Source organism: Miscanthus floridulus, chromosome 8, assembly GCF_019320115.1.
Source record: "Miscanthus floridulus cultivar M001 chromosome 8, ASM1932011v1, whole genome shotgun sequence".
NCBI classification, from domain to species: domain Eukaryota; kingdom Viridiplantae; phylum Streptophyta; class Magnoliopsida; order Poales; family Poaceae; genus Miscanthus; species Miscanthus floridulus.
The window spans coordinates 182,381,199-182,394,398 of NC_089587.1; the positions used below are offsets into that span (position 1 = coordinate 182,381,199).

Here is a 13,200-nt window from a genome sequence, read left to right on the forward strand (position 1 = left end):
CTCACGGTGTTCAATGAGGCACCCCTCAAGGCAAAGGAATGTGAGCTAGAGCTCACTGTTTTCAGCGATGCAGACATGGCGGGTGACATTGATGGGCGATGGAGCACCTCCGGTGTGCTCGTCTTCTTTGGAGCAGCCCCCATTGCTTGGCAGTCGCTGAAGCAAAAGATCGTGGTGCTGTCAACGTGTGAGGCGGAGTACATCGTAGCGGCCACGATGACGTGCCAGGTAGTATGGCTGCGCCGGCTGCTGGGCGAGCTGACCGGCAAGGAAGCTCACCTGCCAGCTCTGATGGTGGACAACTAACCCACCATCGCCCTCATCAAGAACCCTATCCTCCACGACCAGAGCAAGCACATCGACATCAAGTTCCACTTCCTTCGGGACTACATTGATGGAGGGCAGATCGTCATCGAGTTTGTCGAGACTGGTAGACAGCTCACTGACATCCTCACCAAGTCACTCGAACACCTATGGTTCATGGAGCTGTGGAAGATGATTGGCATAGATGAGGTCAAGGCATCGGGCTAGCAGTAGGATTAGGGGAAGAATTGTTAGACATAATCTGCTGCTCCTCATTTTCCTTGGTTGGAGACTGGTTGGCTCGACCGACCACTCCCTATTGAGAGTTGGGGACTGATCGGCTCTGCGAATAGTTCCTGTAGCTGTAGCTGTAGTATATTAGTTGGTAACTATTACATCAGCCATGTCTTGGTAGTGGGCTGAGGTAAGCTTTGTACTGCTATGAGTAGTTAGTGTACTCTGTACCTTAGGAGTAGGTAGTTGGCGTACCCTGTACCTTAGGAGTAGGTAGTTGGTGTACTCTTGTACTCAGGAGTAGGTAGTTGGCCAACAACTATGTACCTGGTAGAGGTACAGATAGAGGTGTATATATTCCATGCAAAGGGCAATGGAATACTCAGTTCAGTTGCCATATTCAGACTACAGAGCTCTGGTTCAGAGCTATAGCGGAGAGCTTCGGCCAACGCTGGTGCTTGTGCAAAGTGTGTGTGTGAGCTGTTCTCAATATCTTCTTCTACCTCTAGCCATAGTGTGTGGTCGGCAACGCCAGTGAGTGGTCGGCTCACCCGTTTCGAAGATCCAAGGGGCCAACAAGGGGCTAGTATCCGAACGTCCGGGCGTTAGCCACGCCCTTTGTAAAACTGATGTGGCACTCTTAAATCTTAAAAACTGACAAACTTTTTCATTGAGACTGCTTATAAGTGTCCATGTGTCGGTGTTATGTACGAGCACCGGCAAGTAAATTTATAGTAATGCGCGTTAGGCTCAGATGGTGCGCTAAAGGACACAAGATTTATACTGGTTCGGGCCGAATGTCCCTACGTCTAGTTTGTTGCTGCTCGTGTTATCAGCACCGTGAACGGTCTGTAGTAAGGGGTACAAATAATCAAGAGAGGGACTGGTCCCAAGTCTCTGATGGAAGGGTTGAAGGTAGGTCAAGAGGTTCGAAGCAACTTGACTGTGTGTATCTATGTGTCGTATTGTTCAGTCTCAAGAGTCCGTCCCTCTGATGGAGGAAGCACATCCCCTTTTATAGATGAAGGGGCCGGCTTTACAAGGATGAGGGCTCTACCTTATTCTTGTGGCTCACGTCTACCCAATCCTCCTTCTTCATTCTGATGAGTGCGAAGGAAGATAAGTGCCTACAATACTATTGATGTCTCTGTAGAATATCAGGTTGATCACAGAACGTTGCCCTGCGTAGGGTATGAGCTGTAGTACAGTGGTTTTGACTTATTAGCCTCCCCTAGCCTTGCTCCGCACGCCTTTTGGTTCTTGTGAGTCTTTGTTGGAGGGACGAGGGGTCAGGATCCGGCGTAATGCCATGGTCAAGGCCTCCTAACTTGGTGGACCTGAGGGGTCGAGAAGCGGGCGCCGCTCCCTTGGGTCCATAGCGTGGTGACAAAAAATCCATTGTTTGTGGGGATAGCAAATCCTTTTCTGGAGCGTAGCGGTTGTCGTATATCTTTGTCAGGTTCCGTGTCCCAGGGCTGAAGGCGGTGCCTACAACTCTATAGGGTGAGGAGCACGCACCTGTCCAATCTTTCAGGCTCTGCGGCGCCCGGAAGGGTCTAAAGCACCTGTCCTGTCATCCCCTGGCAGTACTTTTCCTACCAGGGCACAGGGTATGGTCCTTGGAGCCATGGTTGACCCGAACATCTTGTCTTGCCCTGTACTTATCATCTTGAGGGAATGGGGAGAAGTTGTCTGGTAAGATGAATCCAATCTTTAGATATGGAGCAGGGTGAGACTCGTTCCTTGCCGTCGGGCGAAACGGAGACCAATTCCTATCTCTCGGGCGAGACCGACCTCGCCCCTCCAGGGTCGGGCGAGGCGGAATCTATCCCTCAGCCCTCGGGCGAGACCGAGCCCACCCTAAAGGCGTCGGGCGAGACGGAGTTTATCCCTCGGCCCTCGGGCGAGACCAAGCCTGTCCCAAAGGCGTCGGGCGAGACAGAGATTAACCCTGAGCCCTCGGGCGAGGCAGAGTTATCTCACAAAGGCGTCGGGCGAGGCGGAACCAAACTCCTATCACTCAAACAAGGGATGAAACGGAGCCCTTATGCGTCCAGAAGTTTTTCACGTTCGGTGGTTATTGGTTCCACCTTCTGGGGTACCCCGGTATTAGGTCCCCGACAGTAGCCCCCGAGCCTCTAGGTGATTCGAGTAGAACCGCCTGGAGGGTGTTTTTTTTACTTCGTCGAAGTTACTTTGCCAGAGGGTGCACGCAAGCACACTCGATGGGTGTAGCCCCTGAGCCCCCAGGTGATTCGGGTAGAGTCGCCCGGGGGGTTGTATCGGTCCCTTCGCGGGTAAGGCTAAAGGACTTAGTTTTTCATCAACTGGATGTTTTTCCGAGTGGGTCATGGCATCCCGTTCGCTGGGAACTGATTCAGGGCTAACCTAACTGGTGCTTCTGCCCTTGATTTTGGATCGTTCACGGATCCTTTCTTAGTTGGGCCGGCCGTCGAGCTTCTGGGCCCTTGGGGGGCCAAAGAAAAAAGAAAAGGCCTTCATGGCTTGTGTTTCCCAGGTGGGTAGAGAGTCCGGATTCACCTGGGGAAGGTGAACCATCCGCCGAGATTTTTGGGGTGAGAGGATAGGGACTGCGGGCGCGTGTCCCGTGACGTGACGCGGTGGCATGCGTGGCAGGCTTGGAGATCGAGGCGGACGGTTGCCCTTCTCGCATCCGTCGCCCCCTATAAAACCACGGGGTTCACCCCCAAGGTTCCGTATTTCGCTCCCCTGCCTTTGCGTTCTGAAACATCCGCCGCCAATCGCCCCAGCCTCCTGCGCCCATATCGCCACCACCGACCAGCTTGTGTTCGTGTTGTAGCCGCCGTTAAGCTCGCGCCTGCCCTCCTCCCCTATTGCTTTAATGGAGTTGTGGGGCAGATCTAACATCACCTCATGGCGTCTGGAGGGCCTCGTCCGCCGTGGCTTCTCCGCCCACTGTCCGCCGTTTAGGAGTGGCTGCTACCTGGCGACGAGGGTGAGCCGGTGCCGCCCGAAGGGTATGTTGTCTCTTTCGCCATCTTTCATGAGCGGGGATTTGCGGTACCCGCGCATAGATTTCTTCAAGGGTTGCTGGATTATTACGAGGTGGAGCTGCAGCATCTAACTCCCAATGGGATTCAACACATGGCAGCGTTTGTTGCCCTGTGCGAGGGTTTTCTGGGGATCGATCCCCATTTTGATCTGTGGCGATATTTCTTTAACATTAGTTTATCAAAGAGGAAGATTAGGGGAAAAGGTATGAACACGCCAATGGGATGTGCCAGCATCCATCTGCGCCATACCCGGTCGAGGGGTTACCCATACATGCGTCTGGCGACATCCAACAAGGGATGGCATTCGCAGTGGTTTTATGTTAGGGATGATGTGAGTGCCACCCTACCGAGGTACACTGGACGCCTTATTGTGGATGCTCCAGAGTCGTGGAGCTAGGGCATCCAGTCCAAAGACAAGAAACACATCTCTGACCTTCTTTCCACCCTCCAAGCCCTAAAGGATCAGGGTGTAAAGGGGATGGGGATTATCGGCGCCTACCATGCAAGGAGGGTGGCGCCACTGATGGCGCGCGTGCTTCCCCTGCATCGGATGATGCCTGGGATGTCGTTTGAAGGGACGGTGCTCGTTGACGAGGTGCTCCCTTACTCGGAAGTGGCGCAGCGCATCAAGGAGGCGATGGAGCCGACGAAGGATTCCGCCGATAGGGTCCTCGACATCGTGTATCCGGTGCCCGGACATCCCCCAATGCGGCCGGAGCCTGGGTTCTTTGAATTCATAAGCCCTCTTCTCCCGTGCTCTTTTCTTTCTCCTGAATCTCCCTTTTTTAATACTTGCTTTTGTGACGTTGGGATCAGCCGAGGGGGCTAGTCTTCAAGGATAGTCCGGTTCCGCTGCCGAAGGACAAGGCCGTGGTGGCGGCGAATTGACTCACGGCCGAGCAGGACAGGAAAGCAAGGGAGGAGATGAAGAAGGCGAAATGATTGAAGCAGGAGGCATGGGATCGGGGGGGAGGACATGAGCAGTGAGGATGAAGACGATGATGATGATGATGACGACGAGGTAGCCGTCAGCATGGATTGGGACATCCTGAAGGACGAGGACATGCTGACGAGTGGCCACCCATCCATGCAGGGACCCTTCCCTTTCCACGCGGAGGGAAGTGAATCGATGAGGTCGGTGGAGGCTAGCGAGTCCACTGCTTCGCACGGCGTGCCAGTCGAGGACCGGTGGGTGGAGGAAAGCGGGCCTGCCGCTGCTGACCCCAAAGCGATGGGGGAGGGGAGTGGCTCTAGTGCCATGCCCCGTGAGACAATGGAGGGGAGCGGCTCTGGTGCCGCGCCCCATGAGACGATGGAGGGGAGCGGCTCTGGTGCCGCGCCCCATGAGACGATGGAGGAGAGCGGCTCTGGTGCCGCGCCCCATGAGACGATGGAGGGAAGCGGGTCTGGAGCCATGCCCCCGAGGTAAGCCTCCCTGCCCTGGAGCAGGGAGTAGGCTCAAAACGGTCCCGCCCAGATGAGTCGGGGCAGGGATCTGGGGATCCGTCCTCAAAACGCTTCCGCCGGCCGAGGACGTCAACGTGAGCTGCTGATTCCCTTGTTTTCATCCTTTTTTCATTTCTATTTTGGTCTAATGATTAATACCTTTGTGCAGGTTCTTGCGGATGGGTCACCCCCTAGGGCTGGTGCTGAAGAAGGGTCTCGCCATTCAAGTAGGACAGATGGTGTCGCCTAGCGTCACCCCTGTTTCGAGCGGGAGTGATGCCGACGTTGGGGCCGCGTTGGCCGACCCGACGGCGTCCGTGGTGGCTCCTACGCCCGTGGAGGTTACTGAGCGAGTGGCCTCCTCCATGGCAGACGTGGAACAGCTGGCCAAGGGCCGCATACCTCCGGTGGAGGTGGTCGTGACCGCGCCAACTTAGGATTAGCCGGGCATGATCGTGGTGGCGCTCGAGGGCATAGTGCAATCCACGCCACTAGGGGCCCAGGTGGATCCGCCTGTGGCGCTCAAAGCGGCCCAGAGGGAGGAGGGTCCAGCCAGAGGATCCTCGAGTGCAGCGGTGGTGCCGCACAGGGTTAGGAGGGAGCCGCCCCGGCCCCTTTGTCGGGTGGAAGCCGCTCCCCTGCGCGGGGGGAGCCGCCGCTTCAGTGGATGGCCGCCCAGGACCCGACGTCAGCTCTGTTCTCGCTCGATGATCATTCTAAGAGCATGGAGCGGGAGGGTCTTGATATCGGAATTTCGACCATGCTGGAGGCCCTGGACCAGGCCAGAGGAGCCCTACGTGAAATTGTCGTTCCTACTACCCAGGTACTTGCCTGATTTTCTTCTTTCTCCGCATGTTTTTGTGTTTTCGCATTTCTGATTCCAGTCTTCTTCCTCTTCAGGTTCTTGTTGCTCATAGCCGGAATAAATCCCGCTTCCTCCGCGAGCAGAAGCCAGAGTGGGATCGCCTCTCCGAGGAGGCCCGGCTATGAGCAGACATGGCCGCACAGCTTGCTACCGCCCAGGAGCGAGAGGCCTAGGCGCATCAAGACGCGGAGGAGGCCCACGGGATGTTCGAGGATTTGTCGGCGAGGTCCAAGCTGGATGGGGAGGAGATCGCCAAGCTCCAAAAGGAGCGAGACGAGCTGCTGCAGAGGAATGTCGTGGCTAATGAGAAGGCCGGCGAAGTCCTGAAGGAGCTGGAGATGGAGCGGGACCTCTGGCGAAAGGCCGAGAGTAGGGCCACGGCCCTCCAGCAGAAGGTGGATGAGGACGTCGAGGTGGTCCGCTCTCTCCGGGCGGAGCTCGGTGACGCGGTGAACCGAAGGTTGAGCGCTGAAAACGTCTCTGTCAAGCTGGAAAAGAGGCTGCCCATGCACGAAGGGCCCTTCAGGTTGAGAGCGATGAGCACGATCTTCTGCAAGCTACGGTCGGGTTGGTCCTTAATGCCCTGAATGTGATGGAGCCGGTGGAGACCAGCCCGCTCGTGGCTCGTGTCGTAGGTATCACGGCTCGGGTGGGCCAGCTTGAGGAGAGTGCCTTTCACGCCGGGATCACCCAGGCCTTCACCGTCGCCCATGCTCATTATGAGAAGGAAATCAACCTGAAGGTGATGAGCGAAGGCTTCCCGTCCACCTATGAGGATGAAGAGCTAGAGGAAATGGAGGAGATGGTTGCTCCCCTTGCGAAAAACCTGGTAGACAATCTGAAAGAGATGGTTCTCCCTCCGCGGGAGTAATTAGTCGAACAATTTTGAGAACAACTTATATGTAATATGTGGACAAGTGTCGGTATTTTTCGAGTCTGGACGCGGTTTCGTGATTTTGTGTCATAATTTTGTTTTGTTTGATTTTTTGCGATCTTACCAATCTGTTCCCCTGAATTATGCCGCTGGTCATGATGCGAGGAGATTGTTTCGAAAGAAAGAAAGGAGGTAGCCGTACCTTAACCAGCCCCCAAGTAAGGTCCGACCCCCTGCATTTGCTGGGGTCGGGGGTTACTGGAGATCGGAACTGTGGCTTTGGTGACAGGGTGGACGAAGCCCATGGATGACATCACAATATTCCCCACCCTGTCTTCTAACAGAAATCCCCAACTAGGGATTCTATGGGCTCGGCAAGGTGGGGCCTTTGAACTTGTGTCCCTGTATTGATTGGCTTGAGCCCCTGAGCCTTGTTAGGGTCTGATAGGGGTCGGCCATTATTTGCGTGTTACCCCGTCCTCGGTTTTCGCAATCAGAGGGGCTGAGTGAATGACACTTGCCTTGATGGCTCGAGTATCGCGCTCAATGAGCTCACTAACGGGTACGTTCGTGTGGAATCCGGGTCCATCATTTGCTGATGGGGTCGGTAGAGCCCTCTGGTGGCACTCCACAACTTCTTAACCCGCCTCCCGGCAGATGCCCGAGCCGTTCGATAGGCTTTGGCGGCCCGATGGCCTCTCCTCGATGGAGATTCTGTGGGTTTGGCTCGGGGTTAGAATCGAACAAGAAAAGGTCGAGACATCCCTGTCCGCTTCTGAGCAGAGTCGGGCAGGGCCGCTGGGGCTTGTCTCAGTTATTTCTCCCTGGCTCTGTTTGGCATGAGGCGGCCTCGAGCCCTTCGTGGACCGACCTTCGAACCTCAGCCTGTGGACGCCTATATCGAATGAGGCGACGGCTGTTTCGTGATGCAACACGAAGCGTTGGGATGTTTTGCATATGTATAATATAATCGAAATGAAGGCAGGGTCGGTAACGTTACCATGGTGGTATGAGTGACTAAAAAGCTCCTACCAAATGTGTCCATGCGGGGTTCGGACCCTGATGTTCGTGATGAGGTCGGAGTAACCTGCATAAGAATTGCTATTCTTTGTTTTTCGTATCTCGGTGGCGATCCGAGCCGTTTAATTAACTTGGGCAGCCTGACAGCTTCTCCTTTGGGAGAGACTCTGTAGCCAGATCCCTCCAAACCCTTCTTGAGAAGGCAGACGTTGAAGCCGGAGACATGAAGGGCGTTGAGCATAGTTTTTCTGGTGAACAGAAACTCCGTAGCTATCGAGGCGTAGGGTCTGCTAGTTCGTCCAGTTTTTACTCAAAGTTTTATGCCCGTATTTTGCATCCTTAGTTTCAAGTGTACGGAGGGGGTTGGGTGGGGAGGATGTCTAGACTGGTAGACATCCTCGGCAGCCCCCGAGTGATGTTCGTGTTCCCACCGTTTGACGGGGTCGGAAGCTCGAGAATGAATTTTAACGCATAAAGTAAGAAAGCTGAGATGCTTATCTTTCTTTGGACGTTCGTTCGTCGTCTCTTCTGGGCCGAATGGCCGGCCCAGGAGATCCAAAAAGGTTGTGCCGTCGGATCGTCCTGTAGTCCTGCATGGGGAGGCGAAGGGTTGTCTACCTATGTGGGCGCCTTAATTGCCGCGGCCGGAGCGGGTCAGTGGCGGGCCATACCCAGGCAGTGTTCAGTTTGACCGAGGAGGATGCCTCATCGACCGGGGCGCGTCCCGTCAGTTTCGATGCGTCCCCTCAGGTATCAATCAGCATTGATTTTGTATTTAAAGAGGAGAAGGGAGAGGGTTTTTCATCCAACCTTTCGCCTTTCCTTAGCTGTAGTGGCTCTTCTTTAAATAGGGAGGGGGAGGGGAGTTCTCATCCCACCTCATCTTCTGCCTCCGAGCCGCTATCTCTCCTTCTTCTTCCTTTCCACCGAATGCGTTCGTGCGTCGCGGCGGTTCCTGAGTGAGGAAGAGTAATGCCAAAGAGAGAGAAAACTTACAGATTCGCTCGTGAATCTAGAGCGTGATGTCGAGCTGGAGGTTATCCAACGTAGATGAGATGGTGCGTGTCGCCCTTGCTGAGGAGTCGCTGCTACCGAAGGAGAAGAGGCGCCGGTGGGCGTCATACGTCGTCGACTACGCCGTTGTCCGCTGTGCTCCTCCTTTGGCAGGAGGCATTTCCTGCACATACGCCGTTGTCAGGGTTGTGGCTGGGGATGATGGCGTAGTCCCTGGACGCCCTGGCGGTGGCGTTGCTATCGAGGTTGCGGCTGACGACGATGGCGTAATCCCCGGACGCTCCGGCGGAGGCGTCGCTGTCGGGGTTGCGGCTGACGACGATGGCGTAGTCCCCGGATGCTCTGGCAGAGGCGTCGCTGTCGGGGTTGCGGCTGACGACGATGGCGTAGTCCCCGGACGCTCCACCGGAGGCGTTGCAGATGGTGGCGCCTTCGAGGATCCAGCGAAGCGGCGGGATATCGGGATGTCGCTGATGGAGAGCATGGCACGGCGACCGTAGTGGATGAGCTGGCCTGTGTACATGCCCCGGGCATCGCCGATGGAGAGCGTGGCGCGGCGACCGCAGTAGATGAGCTGGCCCGTGTACATGCCCCGGGCGTCGCCAATGGAGAGCGTGGCACGGCGACCGCAGTAGTACTTGTAGTAGAGCTAAGCAGAGACTGTAATGAAATAACTTTGTGGGGAAGCCCCCGAGTAAACAGTCCTCTAAATTTATAAGTATATTGTTCCTTTTTGTAATGAAATCGCTTTGTAATTGACGAATTTGTGTAAAAAATGAACAAAATTACATCCTTTGCTTATGGCAAGCAATTTTTTATCTTTCTCCTTTCTGTAGGAATGATTTTAGTGCTTTCCGACCCTTCTCATGGTCTAAGTCATAAGAAGCTAGGAACGTGGGTGAACTAATTCTGATTGAACTGGTGAGCAAAGAGGTTGCAGCCGCTGGGGCGTGGGTGTCTCGCAGTCCTACCAGTTGTATTCAGAATTGGTTCCCAAAATCTTAGCCCTTGGGACTCGTTTATGAGGCAAATGGAAAACCTAGAGAATGTTTGTAAATATAACACAGGAGGTTTTTTTGCAAGCGTAATACTTGTATTACATATGTCATATGTTACGATCACATGCCAGCCCCCGAGTGAGGTCTGACCCCTCGCAATTTGCAGGGGTCGGAAGTCACTAAGGATCGGGGTTTTGTTATGACAAAATCTGATAAGGAAGAGTGTAAGCTTATTTTAAGGATAGAAACGACGTAGTTGCTCGATGTTCCAGGCGTTGGTGAAGACCTCGCCGTTGATGGTTTTCAACCGGTAGGCGCCTGGGCGAAGTACTTCCGCGATGACGTAGGGCCCTTCCCAGGGCGAGGAGAGTTTGTGGCGGTCCTTGTTGCTCTGCACAAGACGGAGGACGAGGTCTCCGACGTTGAAGGCTCGACCCCGCACTCGTCGGCTGTGGTACCATCGCAACGCTTGCTGGTACTTAGCCGAACGGAGGAGGGCGATGTCGCGGGCTTCATCTAGCTGGTCCATGGCATCTTGGTGAGATGCTTCGGCCCCCTGTTCGTCGTATGCTCTGATTCTTGGTGCTCCGTAGTCGAGGTCCGTTGGGAGAACGGCCTCGGAACCATAGACCATGAAAAAAGGCAGGTAGCCGGTGGCCCGGCTAGGAGTTGTCCTTAGGCTCCAGAGCACGGCCGGGAGCTCAGCTAGCCAGCGTGCGCCGAATTTGTTCAATCGGTTGAAAATTCTGGGTTTGAGGCCCTGAAGGAGCATGCCGTTTGTGCGCTCGACCTGCCCGTTCGTCCGGGGGTGTGCGATGGCTGCCCAATCGATCCGGATGTGTTGTTCATCACAGAATCGAACGAATTTCTTACCGGTGAACTGCGTGCCATTGTCTGTGATGATGGAGTTCGGTACTCCAAAGCGATGGACGATGTCGAGGAAGAACAGCACGGCTTGCTCAGATTTGATCGTGGATATTGGTCGAGCTTCAATCCATTTTGTAAACTTGTGTATGGTGACAAGCAGGTGGGTAAAGCCCCCGGGCGCCTTTTTGAGCGGCCCAACCAGGTCAAGCCCCCAGACCGCGAAGGGCCACGTGATGGGGATCATCTGGAGAGCCTGGGCCGGGAGGTGTGTTTGCCGAGCGTAGTACCGGCACCCTTCGCAGGTGCGTACAATTTGCTCGGCATTGGCTACTGTGGTGGGCCAGTAGAAACCTTGTCAGAATGCATTCCCAACCAATGTTCTTGGTGCGGCATGATGACCGCAGACTCCACCGTGGATGTCGCTCAGCAGGAGTTTTCCCTGTTCGCCAGGGATACAGAGTTGCAAAATCCCGCTGTGACTCTGTTTGTAGAGTTCGCCTTCTACAAGAACGAAGGACTTGGCGCGTCGTGCGAGCCGTCGGGCTTCCGTCTTGTCTGCCGGTAGTGTGTCGTGGAGGAGGTAGTCGAGGTAAAGCATTCTCCAGTCATCGGGAGGGTCGGACTCCACTGCTGGGTCCTCTTCAAGCTCCATGACCTCGAGGTCGGGCGGAGCAGTTGGCGGATCGGCCCCTGGGGTCGGACTAGAAGGGCCATCGTTGGCTTGTTCCGACCCCGTGTAGCGTATCGAGGGTTTGTGTTGGTCACTGGCAAAGACGCCAGTTGGGACTGGCTCTCGGCCGGATGCTGCTTTTGCGAGCGTGTCGCCTGCTTCGTTGAGGCGCCTGGGGATGTGATTGAGTTCGAGGCCGTCGAATTTGTCCTCCAGCCGTCGGACTTCTTGACAGTATGCCTCCATCTTGGCGTCGTGGCAGCATGACTCTTTCATAACCTGATTGACGACCAGCTGAGAGTCGCCCCTGATGTCGAGGCGTCGGATGCCCAGCTCGATGGCGATTCGTAGGCTGTTTATGAGCGCTTCGTATTCTGCAGTATTGTTTGATGAGGGGAAATGGAGCCGAACCATGTACCTCATGTGGACCCCGAGGGGAGATACAAAGACTAGTCCTGCACCGGCGCCTTGTAATCATTCAAGAGTAACTGAATATTCAGCAAACTACATATGCTGCCCTACCAGCTCACAAAACTAATTTGACACGCAGCCTTTCTTTAATTGCTATAATGTTTATTCATTCATATTCACATCTTTTTTACTCACAATTAAAATTTAAATATTGTGTTATTTTTTACCTTATTAACAGGACAGGTACAGAGCAAAAGCTCACTGCAGTCCAGCTTGCTTCTTTTACGAATCATGTTCCCCTGTCTCACCAGTAAAGCTCGTGACTTGGAGTCCCGAGTTACAGCTATCACAGGCCGACCCAGCAAGGAGTAACATTCAGGAAGGTCATTAAGCGCCACCATGGGAAGATCAAACTGTATCTCAACAGTGACAACAGCAATATTATAGTGCAAATTGCACATTGAGATGCACCCATTGATAGTCCTTTTGTCGTGCAGAAGCACTTCAATCTGTGATCATTAAATGAAAGCCTAGTTATCCACGATTCCCCACATCAATGAAGGAAGTGAGTACATCAAATCTGCTGTTACGCTGACCTTAACTTCATCCGCTTTGTAAGCATCATGGTCTGTGTCAGGTTTCCTAACCAGCGTAGCTGAGGTGAGTATCCATGTCTCAGAACCCACATGATTGACCACCGTGCCTGTGCAAGCAAACAGAGGCTTCCCATCTGCACAATTGTGTAGCAGAACAGGATCAGAGTTTCACTCACAAGCTTAGCTTGATGACGAGAAACATGTGTAAAACTTGATGATGGAAAACACAGAGCCGTGCGGTACAGGTGGAGAGCAGTGAAAGTACCAACAGAAGAGACAAGTGAGACGATGGATTTGGACAGGCATAACACCACTTGTTTTGCATTCAGGGCTTCTTGGGTGAAACCCTCTGGATCGCTAGGATCATCCTCCTCAGCCTCCATATCCGAATCGCCTTCTGGATCCCCAAAAAGAGCATTCCTCCAGAATGCATCTAAGGAATTAAACAACCAAACAACTGTCGTTAAAAAAAAACGGTCGGGAGCCGAGGGGGAGGGGGAAGAGGACGGGAGGGGCATAAAAGTTTTGTATAATTTTGCCATCACCTCTTCGACTTGCATTGTCTTGGGCCATCTCCGAGATCTGCAAGAAAAACAAAAACGGGATGAGCTTGGTAAGTTTTCCCTGTATAAACGAAGCTAGCGATTACTCCAGGTAATCTGCAGCAGGAAGGCGGACTTCTTACCCTAATTTTATTTATTTATCTGATTATTTGGACAATACGCAGCTGCCGCGCCTTAAAAAACTACGAGAAGTGTTGCTATGTAAATTACGTCAATCTTGTGCCCTAATTTTAATTATTTATCTGATTATTTGGACAATACGCAGCTGCCGCGCCTTAAAAAACTACGAGAAGTGTTGCTATGT

General features: G+C 53.9%; 1 protein-coding gene across 1 annotated transcript; it reads right to left on the bottom strand.

Annotated features, from left to right (window-relative positions):
* Positions 1 to 8,895: 8,895 nt before the first annotated feature.
* Positions 8,896 to 12,906, bottom strand: LOC136470285 (uncharacterized). The gene is made up of 5 exons (XM_066468180.1): positions 12,879 to 12,906; positions 12,599 to 12,766; positions 12,334 to 12,467; positions 11,965 to 12,246; positions 8,896 to 9,261 (listed from the first exon to the last, which is right to left on the bottom strand). The coding sequence occupies exons 1-5, from the start codon at positions 12,904 to 12,906 to the stop codon at positions 8,896 to 8,898; spliced, it is 978 nt and encodes a 325-aa protein (XP_066324277.1).
* Between the last annotated feature and the right edge of the window lie 294 nt (positions 12,907 to 13,200).